Genomic DNA, 20,871 nt, shown 5'->3' with positions numbered 1-20,871 from the left:
CATATTTATTTTTTATTTAATTAAATCAAGGCTGTGAGCGACAGTATTCAAATGTATTTTCTCAGCAAAAATCACTGTGACAAGAAAAACTGGGCATGATCTAAGAAATTAAGACAGTACAACCAAATAAAAATGAACTGTGCTGTACATCTATTTCTAACAGCGTTGTTTGAATTTGTGAAAAATTATAGGCTAATAGTGTCTACCCTGAAAAGAGCCAGTGGCAGTGGCAGTGGCAGTATCTTCTGAGTTGTCTCCCAGGAGGTACTTCAGCTTTTGGTATCCAGTCCGGGGCAGGAGGGTCTGTAAAACACTGCAGTGTTTAGTCCTGTGTTGTGGATTGACAAACAGTTAGCCTCTGGCTGTCAGTCCATCACCCCCAGTACAGGGGCTTCTTCTGCCCAAAAGCGTGCCTCAGCTCTTAATTACCTAACTTAACAGCTGTCCAGTCTGCTGTGTATTTGCTCATATCTGGCTGTCGCCGTGAGGCATATCACCAGTCACAAGCCAGGTGTCCATCTCCCAGTGCCACATCAAAAAAAATCCAGGCTCATGACAGTCTCTTCAGGCCAGATACACCTGCTCCCCTAATATTAAAGCATTTATAAATCTCATTAGCATATTGTGCTTATATAATGACTTATGTATGTGCCAAAACAAATATACTTTAACATTTTGTTAATTGCATTCACAAATGATACTGCTTTATGATTCAGAAATCAGTCTTCAGAGTGACATTTTCACTGAAGCCTTGTGTTATAAAGATCCACACACCCTTCATCTCTATCCTGGTGAGTAAACAGAGGAATTTCAACGACCTGACATTTCAGGATTGGTCCGACACTACCACAGGAATTCCTCTGAGTGTTCAATCTCTACAAAGATTTTTTTTTTTAAGTTTCCTTCACTCGAGAGCCTGTACTCTGGCCATTTTGAATGCCAGGGCACCTTGTGTCAGTATGCCTGTGACACCGTGTGAAGCTGTCTGCCACCGCTGAGGATATAAAGATAAACAGCATTGCCTTCACACTGACTCGCTCAGTGAAAGAACTCATTATTTAGTTTCCTCAACTGTTAAAAAAAGACGTCTGGAACACAACACCTCCAAGAGTAAACAAAATAGGGTGAAAGTGCCACACTAGTGGGAATGCGTCTATGTTTTTTCTTCTTCCAGTGGCTATGCACTGGTTACATCAGAAGAATTTTAAGCAGCTAATAGTAAGCCCCTTAAGACCCCTCTTTCTCTGATTCCAAAGGCAACTGCACTCCATCAAAGGTGTATTATTGCTGAAGGTGCATGGCGTGTGTCTGTTGGTGTCATGCCGATGAAGCCTACCAAAAGCCTGGACTGGCTGCAGAGAGAGAAATGAAAAGAAGGAAGAGAAGATCATCAGGTGACAAAAATGTTGAGGTGAAAATGACATATAGGTATGTTAATGTTATTGAATGCAACTCTGTTATGTGCAGTTCAATTTCCCCATAATTACGCTGATGTTTTTCTTTAATGAATAGAGCTGTGTGTTGTTGTCCCATAATACACTGCGGGTTACCTTAAAAAAAATCATGAGAGCACTTTTAGGTAGTTTAGTGATCATTAATATTGAGTGCAGTGAAACATTTAGGCTATTTGTCTAATCATAATACCCAACACATGTGATGACTAGTCTATTTAGGACATATTTTTTCACAGTAAGTTCATAAGTATCATTTGAGCTGCACTGACCTCTAGAGGAACATGACATTTTAATCAAAATATAGCTCTCATGCTACAAAGTAACACGCCAGCAGGTAGGGCTGTTAAATCAATTAATCGCATCTAACATAAAAGTATGTTTACATAATATATGTTTATATACAGTACATTATATATGTATATATATATATATATATATATATATATATATATATATATATATATATATATATATTATATACATTTCTGTGTGTGAATGTGTGTATACTGTATATACACACACATTTATATTTATACATATAGACTATCTATATATGCTGTATGTATATATATATATAAATACAGTGTGTGTGTGTGTGTGTGTGTGTGTATATATATATATATATATATATATATATATACTGTATATACACACAGATATATTTATACATATATATGTGTGTGTGTGTGTGTACACACAGAAATATATACAGTTTGATATATATATATATATATATATATATATATATATATTAGATTGAGGTTTTTTTTTGATCTGTTAATGTGTGTATTTAAGAAATTAGTGAAATATGTTTAACATAATATTTTATTATGCTCACATTCACTAAATTTAATATTTAATTAGGGTCAGAAATCAATAGGCTACATTAATTGCAGTAATTTAATATTTTTTCTCATGATTTGTTATTTTTATAAATATATATTAAAAAAAAAATATATATATATATATATATATATATATATATATATATATATATATATATATATATATTCTTTTCCATATATATATTATGTTCACATTCACTAAATTTAATATTTAATTAGGGTCAGAAATCAATACATTAATTGCAATTTTTTTTTGACACAAACAGATACAGCTGCCTTAATATTTATCAACAGCGTCTCTCACAAAGATCATCATATTTAAGGGTCCCTAACATCAACAAGTTGAAAACCCTTGCTGTAGACAATATAATGTTGCTAACATTCCAGTAGTTTGTTTCATTTCACAAGGGTTTTCTTAGATATTCTCTTTTTCTTGCATTTGTTAACACTATAAAATGTCCATACCGGACTGCTGATTACATTACAGCTGGTTTGTTTGCTCTGAACTTCAAAGAAGAAGCTTTAGTATTTGCTGTGTGGTGATGGTGATCAGAACTTTTGCCACCACTCTGAAAGTGGAACATTTTCTCCAGGCTCTTATCAGAAAAAAGGCCGGAAGAAGTAGGTCATTCAGATCTGACACATGACCCAATTTGCTATCTCACTATTTGCCATGTTCCCTTACATTTCTGCATCAGCGAAGCAAACTATGTAATATATCACTGTCATACTGATCTTTTAGAGGTCAGCCTGCAATTCCCAATGGACATATTGCAATTTGCATTGCAACTCTATCAGTGGCACCACCTAACATGATGATATTGTAGAGCAACATGCACAAGCACTTGTTGCATGAATCTACCCTGTGTAATAATCCAAATATAGTCCTCAAAAATAATTATTTTGTGCTGAAGAGAGAGGTTCTTGTTTTATGGTGGTCTGTTTTTTAAATTGTCTGTTGTAGCATTTGAGGAGGATCACAAAGGAGTCCATAAAAGGAACCAAAAGATGAAAGTGCTCTTCAAAATGCATCAGACATTGTGCTTTAATATATCTAAAACCCGTGCTTCTTTCCATTATGACTACTTTTCGCTCTTCTCATAATGCCTGGCAAACAGAAATTTCATTTGTAAAGTAGGCGCAGTTTTGGTTAGTGTCAATTATTATAATGTACAAAGGCTTGTGTATATTGAACATGCAGGAGTGACATGAATGCTGCACTTTTACATGTAGATTATAAGAATAAGTAATTAGATATAAAGGTATATTCAAAGCTATAAAATAATTCATTATATTATTTTAAATAAAAATGTTTTTTTTTTATTAATTAATATACGTGTGTGTGTGTATATATATATATATATACATATATTATAGTATAAAAATATAATATATTTATATACAGTGTAACAATAGTGAGGAATAAGCTATAAAAAAATGTAAAAAAAATATTAAAACATTTTATATAATTTTACTAAAACAATTTAATTAATTAATATACTTATAATATTATAGTATAACAATATAATTAATATATTTATATACAGTGTTGTAGTAATAATAGTGAGGAATACAAATGGCAGAAGTTTTTGGAAAATGTCTAGAGGTCATAACCTTCCATCTCTTGGTGTGACTGTTATTTACCCTTCATTTACTCATGCAGCAATAAGCAGGGTTAATCGGGGGGGGGGGGGGGGGGGGGTGCTCTCCCTGAGGCACAGACACTGAATTGAGTGCTTAGCATGAGATAATTAGCAACTGCACAACAGACTCACAGTAATGTAATGTGGATGCTGTAGAGCAGAGCGGATCTTAGCACTGCTGTGTACCTTTCAAGATATGTAAAGTATCTGCAGGCTTTAAGAGTTCTCCCGACAGGTTGCGTATACCTGTTATTTTCATAGAGTGGCTCTGGAGAATTTAAGGTCCCAACATTCTCTGCTACCGAACATCATAGGTATTCTTATGATTTTATTGGTAATATTTTGCCTGTCATCTTTTCAAAGGTAGAAGTTCAAAGGGATTACTCAAGCCATTTCTAGCCTTACAATGGGTAGGGTGGAGCTGAAATGTGTTTGCCATGAATTTCTTAACCTGACATTCTAGTTTCCCCATTTTTCTTCTTCACATCTTTATTTCACTCAGCCACTGCAGCAAGTTTTGTTTTGTTTCTTAATGTCCATTACAAGGCTTGAGGACATCATGTTTGAAAATAATCAAAATATCTTTATTATATTGTTAAATGTAACCTATATCTACATGTATCTGTTTGATTTTTTTTCTCTGCTTGATCAAATGTGGAGACTGTTGTTGCTTGTGTTAACAACATATTATCATAAGGTACATGAGAACATATTTATTTGAAGTTGTTGAACATTTTACATTACAGCATGTGAAACAGATGACAGCACAGGTGCAACTATTGCGTAATGCCTCTCAGGTCACAAGAAACCCCAGTACAGGGAACTAACACAAGATGGCGCTGTTTATCTAAAGGCGCATTTTTTTCTGAAGGCCCTCAGTAGTTCATGCAAAGAATCGTATTGTTGAAAAGAGTTATAGATTAAGATTATAAATAATAATTTTATTCGTTTAGTTTTTTGTACATACATTACTTTACATTAAAATAGTTTATATGCAACTTCATACGCCTACAGTGCAACCTAAGTGCAGGACACTAAATGACCAAGACTATGTTCAAACAATAACCCAGTCACTCAGCGCTGTCTAATTTATTCCTGGCTGCGTATGTTTGGCTTCAAAGCTTTCAGCTGTTATATCTCCTCATTCTGAACTTTCATCATCCCAGAGTTTGTGACGACTGCTGTAGTGACACAGTGCTGGCTTTTGGGGGGATTAGTTTAGAAACGGGGGTCAAGCACATAGCAAACTCTTAGAATAGCTTTTGGTCACAAGTGGTGTTGTTTACAGCCTCGGTAAACATACACACGTTGTGGAGCATGGAGCAATTCAGACACGCGATGCAGACGGTGAAGAAACTTGTTGTGTTATGGAAAAACAGAGGGGGTGAGGGCGTACCACGATGAGGTGTTAGCTCCAGTTCTGACAGAGAAGAGAGATTTCTATTTTTAGGGAGACTGGAATGTACACTGAGGCCTCTCGAAGGATTTCTGAACAACAAATAACATACCGCGGTCGCCCCAGTCTCTATAAACATCCACCTGCCAAACTCTGAAAGTGAACTTTCAGAATCAGAAGTGAACTGTTTTTTGAAAACAGAGGGACGAGTTTGAGCTCTGCTTGAGTTTTGATGATACATAGGCTATATATTTACAGGACCATCTAGAATGTGCTTCAAATCATCTGAGACAAGGTAAGGCAAGATATGGCTGACACATCAGGTCTCCAAGCAGATGCTTTGACTACAGGCACAATAACACCTGTGTAGTTTGTCCATAACTGCATGGCATTTTGGTTAGTTTTTCATGATATGTCAGTCTGCAGGCAAACTGCATTGTTCTAGTTTTGGAAGATTAAGATTAATGTGATTGTCTGATGATGAGCTTGCAGAATTGTTAATTGATAATGGGGAATCATTTCCTTGTTCCTTTGATTTCTTAAAATGTGCAACTGCAGATTTATTTTAAAGAAGTGCACTGAATGCTGCACTGTTTCATGGATGCAACTTCAACCTCATGTTCAAGCATGTCATTGAATCAGTCATATTATTTTATTTATTATATAATTATAAATAAACATTTATACACTGTTTATATATATATATATATATATATATATGTACATACACACATACAGATGTATACTGCAATACTGTAAATACTATTTACATATAAATACTAAATGTCTGTGTGTGTGTAAATGTGCAAATATAATATCACTTAATGTTCAAAATCACTAGATTTAAAAAATGAAATGGTTATAGGAAATGCATCTGAACTGCTGCCATAAAAGTTTTTATGTGCATAAGAGAAATGTGTATGTAACCGATATCCTAACTGAAGAAAATGTCTTATGATTATAAAACTTTTGTCTTTTTTTCCCCCACAGCTTAGATGGTCCAATATCAGATGTCCTGCATTTTAAAGACAAAGACCTGATCTCAACCCTCCTCCTGGAGCTGAACACCTTGAGGAAGGACCACATTTTCACTGATGTTGTTCTTTGCTCTGAGGGCAAAGAGCTCCCATGTCACCGCAATGTTCTGGTGTCCAGCAGCCCCTACTTCTACGCTATGTTCTGCAGCTGCTTCCTGGAGACCCAGAAGTCCCGGATAGACCTCCAAGGTGTTCCTTATGACATCCTTGCGAGTATAGTAGAGTATGTATACACCGGGTCCGTCAGCATCACAATGGAGCTGGTTCTCCCTCTGATGCAAGCCGCCTCTATGCTTCAGTACGGAAGGCTTTTTGAGGCCTGCTCGACCTTCTTGCAGACCCAGCTCAGTCCAGACAACTGCCTGAGCATGATCCGGCTCTCTGAAATCCTGCATTGCCCTAGCTTGCAGGAAAAAGCGAGAGAACTGGCTGTGAAGAGCTTCTCTGATGTGGTGGTCTCCGAGGACTTCTGCGAACTCTCGCTACCCGAGTTGGTGAGCTACTTGGAGGACGACAAACTGTGCGTTGAGGAGGAGCAAGTTTTTGAGACTCTTCTAGCTTGGATCCACCATGACCCGTTCTCCAGACGTAGCACTATCCACGACTTGTTCCGTCGCGTGAGGCTGAGACATGTCCATCCTTCCTATCTTTTCCAGTTTATCGCCAATGACCCTTTAGTCCAGTCATCTTCTTTATGCACAGAGATCATCGAATCCGTTCGCCGCCTTCTTTTTTCTGTCGGCACTCATTGCCCTGGCGATCTTGAGCTCCTTTGGGCAGTGCCACGACGGAAAAACTGCAAGGAGGCGCTTGTAATAGTGGGAGGTCGTAAGGATGGTGAGCGGACGTCTCGTGAGGCGCTACTCTACGACGAGCAGACTCGCTGCTGGCAGTGTCTCGCAAAAATCCCGCTGCGCCTTCACCGGCCCTCTTATGTCTGCATGCACAGCATCCTTTATGTGCTCGGGGGCTTAACCATGACAGCCGGAGGGCAGTGCACAACTAGCAACACTGTATACACGCTTTCTCTGAAAACAAACCAGTGGAGAGTTGGAGAACCCATGCTGACGCCTCGATATGCCCATCAGAGCTCTACCTACCTGCATTTCATTTTTGTTCTTGGTGGACTGACAGCTGACGGACAGCTGTCAAATTCGGTAGAGCGATACGACACCATGTTCAACCTATGGGAGGCCATGGCCCCCATGCCCACTGCAGTTCTGCACCCAGCTGTAGCCGCACATGACCAGAGAATATACGTGTTCGGAGGGGAAGACGCCATGCAGAAACCAGTTCGAATTATCCAGGTTTGATATTTCAGGCTTCTTGGGATGTTTAGTTGTATAGAGAATAAATTTCAATGATTTTGCAGTGGTAAAAGATGTTTGTTCTTGATAGGTGTACCACATTGGAAGGAATCTGTGGTATAGGATGGAAACCAGGACAGTGAAGAACGTCTGTGCACCAGCTGCTGTGATCGATGATAAAATCTACATTGTAGGCGGTAAGGAGGGTTTTTTGGAAGTTTTGTGAATATAATGTTCCTGCAAGTTGGTTTTGAGGTCACCATGAAATTAATTTTTGCGGAATATTGAAGATCCCTCTCCTCCAGTAACCTGTCACTCATGTGAGATTGCAGCAATTAGCAAATGACAACAATCCAATCAATTTTTGACCAAGTCCCGCCTCATTTTTTCTTGTTCGAGATGTCGTTTCACTCAGAAATACACTACCATTAAATATTTAAATAATTAAGAGATTTTTGAAAGGAAAAATATTTTTGATGGATCTTAAGACTGGAGTATTGGTTGCTTTACTCCAAAAGTAAAGCAGCTGAAAATTCAGCTTTGCCGTCACATGAATAAATTACATTTTAACATATTTAAATAGAAAACAGCTATTTTAAATTGTAAAAATATTTCACAACATTACTGTTTGTACTGTATTTCGATCAAGATACTTGTTAATTATTCAAAACCATTTGACCAGTAGTGTACATCACAATAGGGGAAAAAAGACATTCTCAATTTCCATTTCATGCAACTTTAACTCTCTTTTTTTATTATTTAACAGGCTATACAAGAAGAATGGTAGCATATGATGTTAAAACCAACAGGTTTGAAAAATGTGAAAATATGAAGGCCAGGAAGATGCATCACTCTGCTGCTGTTGTGAATGGCAAGATCTATGTCACGGGGGGGCGCTTCATTAACAGTGACGAGAGTGTGGAAGACTCAGACGGCTTTGACTTCTACGACCCAAAGACAGACTCATGGGTGTCGATGGGAACTTTGCCATTCAAGCTATTTGACCATGGCTCAGTAAATCTGGTCTATCTCTCTGATAAGTTTTTGCCTACATGACTGTATTAATATTGACAATGTAGCTTAGTCATATCATACAAGCTTAAATGTGTCTGTCTCCAACCAAAATTATTGGAGTGCTCTATTTGACAGTTCATACTGAGAAAAGAGTAAAAATGGAGAGCATATTAAGACAGCAACGCAATGAGACACATTTTTCAAAGCGCTCTGTCGATGTTTGCACGTGTTGCCTTTTGAATGTGTGTGAGGTTATTAGTAAAATAACTATTAAAATGTATAGAAATATCTGAAATAGCCAAATAGCTGGAAGATATTTCAAATTAAGCTCAGGCCATATAGAAGATGGACGCTTTTAATTTCAAGTGTCTTTTAGATCACCTGTTTAATGAACAATTAAATCATATTAGTGTTTACTAAAGAATACACATTACCTTTGAACTTGAAGAGTTTCAAATTCTGTATTATTTTGCACTTGACACTGAATAGTTGCACATTGTTTGTTTACATGTGTACTTTTGTTTAAACATTCCTTCTTTTTGTAAATTGATTATTTATTCTTGTTTTTTTCCCCAAAATATTTTACATTCTTTTAAAAAATTAATTGAGTGGAACAGTTATACATGCAAAATGATTTTACCATTAAATTCTTCATCAAAACTAATATTGCTTCTTTTGTGTGTTATTTGTAAATTGGCTTATCTGGCTGTATAGAATTTAAAGGGATAGTTCACCCAAAAATTTAATAAATAATCCTGTCATCATTTATTTAGCCTGATGTCATTCTAAACATTTTTCAAAATATCTTTCTTTATACAGTATTTAGAAATAAACTCATACAGAAAGTTTTGAATGACATGCGTAATTGAATTATTATTAACTTAATTTTTTTGGTGAATTGTCCCTTTAATAGTTAAGTAAAAAAAATTATACATTACATTATATGTAATATCTATTAAATTTTAAATTAAATGCATATTAAAATCATGTTCTGATGTGACCTATTCATCATCCTACATAGATCATAAGATATGAAACTCATCATATGACATGACACAGAAGGTGTGAGGACGTAAGGCAGCAGATGTGTGAGAGAAATGTGTCTGGGTGTATGTGTTATTGCCCTGTCTGTGTCTCACATGTCTTCCTGTCACTCTCAGTTAGACTGTAACAGGTGTCAGCATGCCCAGGCATGAAACTGTGAATTGCAAAGAAGACTATGATGAGCCATTAAGAGACTTGCTACTGTATTATGAATGCTTTGAAATGTGGTATAAATTCCCAATACCAATTTCACTTTATCAACACACTCCAACAAACCTTAACATGTTTATACGAGTCCAATTGATGTCAAGTTTGACGCTGTGCTTTTATTAGATACATAATATTGCATTAGGCAATAGTCTGTTGACTCATTGACATTAAGGATGGTAAAAGGTGAACAACAAAGTGTGTTTTTACGATTACCCAATGCACTGTGAGATCCTTAGTACTGCATGTGCTGTTTGGGGTTTGAATTGATTATATTACATCAAACCTGTTCATATCAGAACATTTCGTGCTGTAGCTTGTTCTTTTAGGTCGGAGATGATGAGATTCAGTCCTTGGGGGCCATAGGTGATCTGATGTTATTTTGGGAAACAAACAAGGGAGAACTTTACACCCCCAGAATCATGTGGCTGGCCCAGGTTGCAGATTTGTTGGTCAAGGATGTAAACTGAAACATGAGGGAATGATGAAATTGGTGTAAGAGCAACAGCAACAGGTGTGTTAGTGAGCAAGCGAGAGCGTATGTGATCATGTGCCGCGTCCACCAACATGAACACAAAACAAAAACAGTTCTAGACCGTTCCATTTACTTCATTACATGAACGTTTTACATTTAATGCCTTTTTCTTTACTTGTATTGCTCTTGTTCAACAGACAAATGTTGCGCTTTTCTTAACTTTAAATCATAAAATGGAAATATGATTGTCATCTAGCCGTGTAGATGTCTAGGAAATCCCCTCACAGCACTTGTCCCCGAGCTGAGAGCCGAACAGTGAGCATGGCTTGGGAAAAGATATTTTAGGAGAGGAACAAATGTCACGTTGTTGAATGTATTTGCCTCGCAATGGAAGCAAATGCCTTCCTGATGTGCTGTTAAACCTTTGGAATGAAAACCTAATGGAATGGGTCTCGCTCCACAATGTTACTAAAACATTTCAAACATATTTTTTTAAAAGTTTAGACTACAGTAACATACTTTTGCTGGATATCTGCCTAAATGACACTATTTTCTTTTAGAGCTGCTGTACAGGCGAAATGAACTGTTTGCATCATTGAATCATGTTCCTGTTGTCACTGTAAAGCTGATTTGAAACAATCTGTATTATATAAAGCGCTATATAAATAAATGTGACTTGACTTGACTTAAATGTTGTGCTTGTTAATGTTTCCTAAATTCCAGTGTGGAGGTCAGATTAAACCATATATCATCACTAATCATTCTTCTTGATCAAATTATGAATTAATCAAGTTGATAAATGAACAAAAAACACATTTATGATTTATCGTATATGCCACTACAGGGCTCTGTGCACCTTTTGCATCCTTCTCAACTTACCAAACTGGCAAGGGGTAATAGAGAGACCTGTTCTGGAGTCTTCTACTCTACTTTAAACACAGTAGGCATAGTTTACTGCACCCAGCCAAGTCAGGTTACATTAGCACTGCACTGGTGAGGAGACAAATTGGTTGAGAAATGTTTCCTGCAACCTTTATCACAGGCCTGAGTGTGTGTTGAATCTCAAATGACCATTTAACTATTGCATGGAATGCATGTTTTGATTACAAGAAAAAAAAGAGTTTGCTCTCCCTTTATGAAAATTCACACAATCTGTTCTAAACATTGTCTCTGGTAAAACATTGAGGTCACCATGAAATAACACCATTGAGGTCAACAACAGAAATACTCCTTACTGTGCAAAATAATTCCTATCAATCCACATATATATATATTAAAAGAAAATCCCAGAAAAATGATGTTATAGGGTTAAATTCAGGTTGATTGGGACACTTTTTGCCATTGAGATGACTGGAAAAAAGTGTTCGATCAACCTGAATTCACCCCTAGTCATGGTTTAATCTGATCTCCATGCAGGAGTTTAGGAAACATTAACAAGCACAACCTCTAGACAGATATCCATCATAAATTATGTTACTGTAGTCTAAACCTTTTAAAAAGGCGTTTGAAATGTGTGTGTTTCCTATAAAAAAATAATAATTTGCTTTTATTTTATTGTGTTGACACATTTATTTATTTAGGTGTCATTCATGTCTCATGTAAATTACATCTCGGTGTAAAATGAAACCTGCGGGTCTGAATGGCAATTACAATAAAGTGTTAGTTTTTGCATCAAGGGAGTGTAAAACACTGTAAATATACACCTTCTAAAAATCTTTTGGTCTCCACACAACCATTTTCAGCTGATAAGAATTAAACTGTCTGAAAGCAAACATCAACACAGAGAAACTCTTGTGTGTGACTTAAAGAGATTAAATGATAAAAGGAAGCTGCTAGTTTCTCATTTCCATCAGCTCTCATTACATCATAATGTAGGGCAGCTGGGTCACATTTCTTGCTCAGTATGCAACTCATTACCAAACAAAAGTGAATAGCTATTGATGAAATCAACTTCAAAAAAGATTATATTTCCTTATCATGGTGTGAAGTGCGGTTCTCTACCAGTTTCATTTTATGAAATGGTGTTATCTTAATAGGAGGTCAGTTGGAATCTGATCATGTTACTAGCAGGTTCATAAGGTAAAAAATATACATGCTTTTTCATAATGGATAACCAGCCTTTGTTTGACCCACTTCTTTACAGTCACTATCTGTATCCTGATTAGGAGGAAATGTCATTCATGATCCAAAATCTCACTTTCCTTTCATTTATGAAGCATATGTAAGGGTAGCTAGTACAGTTAATGTTGTTATCTTACTCATCAGGGAAAATCAAGAAAGAAGTCAGCTTTCTATGTTTAGCTCAAGTCTGGAAGCTTTTGTTCAGTCATTTTCTTGTCTGTTTCACAAGATGAACTCAAGAAAATAAGAAATCTCAGGCTCATCACCTACTATTAAATTGCATTGACTGAGTATGTCTGACATTTTAATAAGCGCATGAGGAAAGATGATCCAGCAGCGTACTGAACTCCATCTGTGATTATGTTTCTGGTGAGGTTTTGCAATATCAAGGAAGATGATAAACAAAGCCACGTGTTGGAGAACGCTGTCCAAAGGGGGCGGGACCAGGAACATTTCCGGATTCTCCTCCTGACAATATAAATACAGCTGCGCACTTTTATCATCAGAAGCGCGTTCACAACATTATTTAATATAGCAGCACACACGCGAGAAAATCACTTTAACAACTTCTCGAGTTTAACACTAACAAGTTTTCTTTCGTTATCACTGGTTTTCGTATCTTGACAATGCCGTTTCTTGGACAAGACTGGCGGTCTCCTGGTCAAAGCTGGGTAAAAACGGAGGACGGCTGGAAAAAAACGACGAAAGATGAGAACGAGACGAATAACAATGTTTCAGAACGGAAGAGGTCAGTGTTTAATGATTCAACATTTACATTTAAAGTCTTTCATCTGATATTTTCCGTTGTCCACCACTAAGAGCATCATAAAACAAATGGCGTAGTTAACTGCAGACGCAATCTGCGTCAAATTGAAATACAGAGGCATTTATCAAGAATTAAGATATATATTTTTTTGTAGTTATATTTATCTTGCCTATTTTATGACATTTTTATTAATATTGGTTATACTTAATATTTTATTTGAAAATATACGAAATGTGTGCAAATACATTTTAAAAAGACGAGGCTAATAAAAAAATACGTATAAATAAATAATTTAAGTGAAGTTATTGACGGAGATGCGGCACTAATTTCAGCACTGCAGTAAATAGCTGTTGTAAACATAAAATGCCTTTGTGTTTACTCATCATCTGTTGATCACCTTTCTAATAATACAACAGGTCATATGCTCGATCTATTTACTGTTTCTAAAAGTGTTGCTGTAGGTACAGACAAGAAATGGGTTAGGGCCTACATATTTGCATATTGATAGTGGCCATATGTTGTATAATTCCCCATCATGGTGCTAAACTATGAAAAAAATTCCTTGACAAAGCATGTGTTGACAACTTCACTTTGCTTTCAGCTACTGCAAGGAAGAACATGACAAGGAGAATTTGATCCTCAGCATTAATTATGACGTGGCTGCAAAGAAGCGAAAGAAGGACTTGCTAAACAACAACACAAAGATTCCTTGTAAGCCTCATCGCCGTATCTTTCTGAAAATCGAAATGCAACGAGTCTGTTACTGCAAACATTTAGATTTATTTCTTCATTGCAGATTTTCACAAAGACAAATGGATTTATGTTCACAAAGGAAGCACCAAAGAGGTAAGGCCTGGTAATCATCTCCTGCAGAGTATGATAGAAGAGGCTTCTGTGTGAATAAGTAGTCAAATAACTCCTCTTTCATCTCCCGCAGCGTCATGGATATTGTACTCTGGGAGAAGCATTTAATCGTTTGGATTTCTGCAGTGCCATCAAAGACACCAGGCGATTCAATTATGTCGTAAGGGTGAGTTTCTGCTCGTCTGTTTGTGGCAGGGAGAACCGTGACAATAGCCAGGCTCAGTCTCTGAAGAAGAAAAGGTTAATAAGTCTTGGGCTCTGGGTATCTGCTACTTTCTTCATTCTTATCATAACACACCAGACAAGCGGGCCTCTGGGGCAGTTTCATGGCAAATGCACAGGGACCATGTTTGTGCTTCTGTATACATATCTGTGTGTGTTTGCTGCAACTGTTTCTTGTAATGAAAAAACAAGAGTGACTTAAGCAGCCTTAAATTCAAGTTTAAATGAGCTATTACTCCTTTGGTTTAAGGTCACTAATGATTGGACATTCTTCTTGATTTACTTGTTCCAGTGATGAAAGCAAAGGTCATCGGGTAAGAGCAGATAAACACAGGTCGGTGTGACGTTGAGGTCACTGTCACGCAAACAGCTGAGGTTGAGAAAGCTTATGAAACTGGAACGGAAAGTCAAGTGACTTAGGTGGCCATTAACCCCACCCCCCTCACAGGCCCTTCTCTCTATCTGTCGGCATTGTGACCCTGAATTCTGATCCGATCACTTGACTCCACTGTGGTATAGAGTCAGCTATGATGAGCTTAAGGTGCTGGCAAATTGGGTCATGAATCCTTGTGATCACTTCAGAAGACAGGTAAACACAGGATCAGGATCAAGTTGTTTACTCGGACCTTTTAGCTAAGGTCACTAAAAGTCATTTCATATGTGCATCATTTATTTTTCTAGACATTTCCAGGCACTGTTGAGACACCATAGTCAGTGTCAGGTTTATCTTGCAGTTTCTCTTTTGGTTGTCTGACCTTGTGCTGGTGTTGTGTTAGAGCTCAGTTACAGTGATCAGGTTTAGTAGGGATGGAAAAACAAATCTATAAGGCTACTTATTACAAACAAAGACCACTATAATATATATATACTACCATTTAAAACATTAGAGTTAGTAAAGTGCTTTTTTTATAAAGAAATTAACTTTTATTCAGTTATACTTTTATGCTTTAAATTGATCGAAAGTGACAGTAAAGACATTTATAATGTTACAAAATATTTCTATTTCAAATAAATGCCTTTCTTTTGAACTTATTCATCAGAGAATCCTGAAAAATGTATCCCGGTTTCCACAAAAATATTAAGCAGCACAATGGTTTTCGACATTGATAATAATAATAAGAAATGTTTCTTGAGTAGCAAACCAGCATATTAGAATGATTTCTGCTGGATCATGTGACATTGAAGACTGGAGTGATGATGCTGAAAATAAATGACATTTTAAAATCTATTAAAATAGAAAAATCCCCAAACTTTCATGCTCCAGTCCACATAAAGGCACTTGGAGCATCTTTCATCAGGAGCTCGCTGTAGGGGAGGGAGGAGAATGACAATGTTCACATGTTGCTAGGTCAAGTGTGGGTCAGTGTTGCTCCATGATGTGGATTGTCCTGGTATTACATGCCAGTCATGCCTTTATAGAACACAACTCTGCACTCACTATCTGCTCTTGGCTGTCCTAACTTTTGAAAATGAACTTGGTGTTGGAAACCTACTCTTGTCCAATTGATCGCATACATATAAGGTGCACAAACAGTTACTGTAAAACGATCACTTTGTTTTAGAGTCCGTTTGAAGGAATGGTTACCTGCTTTTGTCTGAACTTCAAAACCACAACACTGCTGAGACAGACATTAGCCAGAGTGTGCATGTGTATGGGGAGAGAACGTCCCATTTCTGAGCCCTTTGTTTTTGCCAAGGCTGAAGAGAGTGGAATAAAACAGTCTGTAAGTAATGCTGGAACACACAGCCTCTTAGTCTGACCTCTCAAATTTATGTCCACCATTTCAGCTGCTGGAGCTGATCGCCAAGTCCCAACTGCCTTCGCTGAGTGGAGTGGCACAGAAAAACTACATGAACATTCTGGAAAGGGTTGTGCAGAAAGGTAAGCTTTCTTGTTAACATCTCACGTCTTCACCATCTCATTTGCAAAACTATTAGCCAATGTGAAACATCAACAATGTCTGTTTACATTACATGTTTGCAAAGTCTCTGATTATTTACTCCGAGGCTTGTACTGAAACTCTCTTGTGGTTAATAAGAAAAAAAGATGAGGCAAAATCTGTCCTAACAGAATAGCTGTTTATTCTGCTGTCTGCAATCTTTTACAACAAAATTAGTTTGGTGGGCTTGGCCAGTAGCTCATAGCTGAATGGAAATTTTAGCATTGCCTGCGCTGGAAAAAGCGACAAGCCTCAGATAGCAAACAGGGATCTCAGCTGTATTGTAAACCAAAAGTCATCTCAGCTAAACAAAGGTGCAGGTTGTTATGGGAAACTAAATTGCTCACTTGTAGGCTACGTCATACCCAAACCACTTTATTCATTTACCTGTCACTTTCCTTACTCCTCAGTTTATGATATAAATGCATATGTAATGTCTTAATCGTATCTGTTGTATGTTATGAAAGCATCTTGCATGAATTTAAAGTATCCTGTAACACACACCAGATCCAGATCCTTGTTGTGCGCCCTTGAACTTTTAGTTACTAACTAAACATTTGCACTCTTTCTCAGTTCTTGATGATCAGCAAAATGTTCGTCCGATTAAAGAACTGCTGCAGACACTATATGCGTCGTTGTGCAGTCTGGTTCAGGACATGGGCAAGTCTGTCCTTGTGGGCAACATCAACATCTGGGTGCACCGCATGGAGAACATACTACAGTGGCTACAGCAGCTTGATAACATTCAGATCAACCGGGTGAGTCTAAACGCTCCAGATATATTGCAAAGGAAAGACTTTTTTTTTTATTGCAGTAAAAGGGATAGTTCAACCAAAAATGTCATTTGTTCACCCTCATGTGGTTCCAAACCTGTATGATTTTCATTCTTCAGTGGAACACTTAAGGAGAAATGAAGCAGAATGTTTTAGCCGCTCTTTTCTGTATAATTAAAGTGGATGGGGACCAGGGGCTGTCGAGCTTGAAAAAGGAAAAATGGCAACATAAAAAATATAGTCCATATTACCAATGGACTAAAACTTGAGTGTTCTGAAGCCAAACATTACCTTTGTTAGTGGAACAGCCTGAAATTCCAATAAAAATCTTGCTTGACATCTTTGGTTACCATTCACTGTCACTTGTATGGAAAAGAGCAGCTTGGACAACTACTATAAATATCTCATTTTGTGTTCCATGGAGAATGCTTTTTTCTTTTCTTATATATTCCTATATTTCTTTTTAGTACTTCATGTAGTTTTTCATCTAATATTTTGACTTCAGCTTTATACCAAAAATGATATTTCATTTCAGTTAACAATAACAAATATCACTTTAAGCTACAAAAGTATCAGAATACAGAACATGCGTTATATTGTGTAACCTAGCAAACATATATCCATTGAGATTGATCATGAAGGTAAACAGAGACTTTCTTCTTCTTATTTGTCCAGCCTACAAACACAGGGATGACATTCCTTGATCTGCCGGATAGCTTGCAGCTTAACATCATGCACCGTCTTGCAGACGGACGAGATCTGGTTAGCCTGGGTCAAGTATGCCCTGACCTAAGTGTGCTGGCAGAAGATCGGCTGTTGTGGAAGAGACTTTGCCAGTATCACTTTGCAGACAGACAGGTACGTGTTTGTCACATGCTTAAAGGATTAGTTTAATTTACTCACCCTCAAGTCGCTCCAGACTTTCGTTCATCTTCGACACACAAATGAAGATATTTTAATGAAATCTGAGAGATTTCTGTCCCTCCGTTGACAGTCTATGCAACTACCACTTCAAAAAGTTCATAAAGAGATCGTAAAACGAATCCATATGAATCGAGCGGTTTAGTCCAAATTTTCTGAAGAGAGACTGTCGCTTTCTGATGAACAGATTGAATTTAGGCTTTTTTTCCACATATTCATAAACGCACACATTAGATACGGTAAATGGAAGCTCAAGCATGTTTGCTTAATGTGCAAGAACCAATGAAGTTCATTCTTGTGTTACAAGCGTTTGAGCTTCCGCAACAACCAATGAGATTCAAGCAAGAACTGTTGAGCTTCTGTTTATGATTGCTGATCAGGGTTTATATGTGAATAAAATCCTAGAATTCAATGTTTATCATATAAAGTGATCGAGTCTCTTCAGAAATGTTGTACTAAACCACTCTATTCATATTTATTAGTTAAACAATCTCTTTATGAACTTTTTGAAGCGACAAAGTGGTAGTTGCATGGGCTGTCAATGGAGGGATGTAAATCTCACAGATTTCATTGAAAATATCTTCATCTGTGTTTCGAAGATGAACAAAATTCTTACGGGCTTGGAACGACATGAGGGTGAGTAAGTATTTAAACAATATTTTTCATTTGAGTGAACTGACCCCTAAAGGACCAGATGAGTCTTGCAGATTTATGTGACTGTTTATATCTTAAATCTGCTCATGAATTCCATTACCTGGCATACAGTACAAACACTTTATTTGGTTTAAGTAATTTGATATGTTCTTCACAGATCCGCAAGCGCCTAATGGTGTCAGATAAAGGACTTTTGGAATGGAAAAAGATGTACTTTAAGTTGTGCCGGTGCTACCCTCACAAGGAACAGTACAGTGACACGTTACAGTTCTGTACACATTGCCACATCCTGTTCTGGAAGGTGACTAGACTCATTTCTAGCTTTTAACATTTTATTTGAAAATATCCAATTTTTTTTTTTACATTTATGGTGCTTTTATGGCAATAACAGATTTGTTTTTCCTGTTCATTTAGGATACAGACCATCCTTGCACTGCCAATAACCCAGAGAGCTGCTGCAAGCCAGTGTCTCCACAGGGTTTCATCAACCTTTTCAAATTCTAGGGGGCGCTGCATTGCTGCCATGTACATAGTGTCAATAGTGCAAAGGATTCCTGGATGACTTGAGGCAGGGAAAAGATGGGGTTGCATTAGAAGCAAGTGTCATAATGTTTATAAGTTTGGTAACTGAATGTACTCAAGAAATATGCAAGATGAGAAACTAAAAAGCTGTGTTGGGGGGAAAATGCACTCCATTTATTTATAAAGGATTTATTTATATTTATTTAGCATGGGTCCTGTTTACTCTAAGAAAAGTTCCATTGAGGATTAGAAAAAGGATATTTAAAATGATCCTACATGCATAAAAAGTTGCCCTTGTGCTGTCAGGATGCCTTGGTTTCTTCTGTGAATGTAATATAGATTTTATTTTTGGCAACACATTTGTTTGAATTTCAGATAGCATATTGGTGCTTTAGCAAGTGCATGAAATGGGAATGTTTACCAAAATGGCCTAAACACTGGTGTGCAATACTTTTTCTAAGTACTTTTTTTCACTTTTATACATTTGATATTTTCAGTGGTTTGCAATTTAAACATGCTTGTTTTTCTAAACAATAAATACATGAGTATGTTGTAAGCTTTCTAAAGCGTAAACTCATCCAAGGTGCCTTATTCTGAGTGGTCAAAAGCAAATTTAAAATGTTTGTCATTAATTTGCAGATGTTTTTTTTTTTTTCTGAATAAAACTTCTGAATGATATTTATTCAGATTTATATGGGAATCTCTATAAATAAAATATTTGTACAGATGTACCATAATTCATCAACTCTTGCATGTTTTTTTTTTTTTTTCAACTGGTTATTTCTCTGTTTATTTTGGTTGTTGGAAGACCAGATTTCTGATGTAAAAGTGTATGTATATGTGTGTATATGTATATATACGCTGCCGTTCAAAATTTTTGGATCGGTAAGATTTTTTATGTTTTTAAAAGAACATGCTCATGCTCACCAAGGCTGCATTTATTTGATTAAAAATACCCCCCCACCCCCCAAAAAACAATAATATTGTAATAATTTTCTCTTTTAATATATTTTACAATGCTAAATTTTATGCATCATTACTCCAGTCTTCAGTGTCACATGATCCTTCAGAAATAATTCTTATATGCATATTTGATGCTCAAAAAACGATGCTTATTATTAATGTTGAAAACAGTTGTGTAAAAGTCAAAAAACTTTTGAACGGCAGTGTATACACACATATGCGTTTGTTGTTGAATATGTTTGGTGGTGACTGGTTTTGTTAAACTATAGATGTGATCACACAAAGCACCAAATAATTCTTCACTAAAAATGTATCAATATTTTTTTATTAACTTTATTGTTGAATTATACAGTACATTCATATTTTGACATTTAATTCTCATTAAAATATATTGTGCTCTTTTATGGGTCATATAAATATCATTAACCAATTTTTGCAGTTTGCTGTAACAAGACATTCCCAACAGTAAACTGCATAATTAACCAATACTATCCATGTATCTCTCCATGGCATAAACATTCAAATAAATACACATCACAATAAAAAAAAAAAAAATATATATATATATATATATATATACATACATACATATATATATATATATATATATATATATATATAGCATTAAAAGACGAAAATTGTATTTTCTAAAATTCATTTTATTTCTTGTAAAGCGATAAATTCCACATCCTTCACACAGAAG

The 20,871-nt window shown here is 36.4% G+C and overlaps 2 protein-coding genes across 3 annotated transcripts; both read left to right on the top strand.

Moving 5' to 3' along the window:
* Positions 1 to 1,036: 1,036 nt before the first annotated feature.
* On the top strand, positions 1,037 to 9,464 carry klhl38b (kelch-like family member 38b). Of its 2 annotated transcripts, none has more exons than XM_079894145.1 (4): positions 1,037 to 1,411; positions 6,329 to 7,682; positions 7,774 to 7,879; positions 8,449 to 9,464. In XM_079894145.1, the coding sequence occupies exons 1-4, from the start codon at positions 1,404 to 1,406 to the stop codon at positions 8,736 to 8,738; spliced, it is 1,758 nt and encodes a 585-aa protein (XP_079750271.1). In that variant the 5' UTR covers positions 1,037 to 1,403; the 3' UTR covers positions 8,739 to 9,464. The 2 variants fall into 2 exon arrangements, with proteins under 2 accessions (XP_079750271.1, XP_079750270.1); XM_079894144.1 differs by lacking the exon at positions 1,037 to 1,411 and adding an exon at positions 5,261 to 5,633.
* Positions 9,465 to 12,969: 3,505 nt separating this feature from the next.
* fbxo32 (F-box protein 32) lies at positions 12,970 to 20,570 on the top strand. The gene is made up of 9 exons (XM_079895028.1): positions 12,970 to 13,291; positions 13,911 to 14,020; positions 14,106 to 14,155; positions 14,247 to 14,339; positions 16,184 to 16,277; positions 16,909 to 17,093; positions 17,784 to 17,966; positions 18,841 to 18,984; positions 19,098 to 20,570. Exons 1-9 carry the CDS (start codon positions 13,170 to 13,172, stop codon positions 19,185 to 19,187), a joined length of 1,071 nt encoding a protein of 356 aa, XP_079751154.1. The 5' UTR covers positions 12,970 to 13,169; the 3' UTR covers positions 19,188 to 20,570.
* Positions 20,571 to 20,871: the final 301 nt, after the last annotated feature.

This window comes from Squalius cephalus, assembly GCF_949319135.1.
Source record: "Squalius cephalus genome assembly, chromosome: 15".
NCBI lineage: Eukaryota > Metazoa > Chordata > Actinopteri > Cypriniformes > Leuciscidae > Squalius > Squalius cephalus.
Note: the sequence above shows the minus strand (reverse complement) of the source record. Positions and strands in the feature narration are given on the sequence as shown.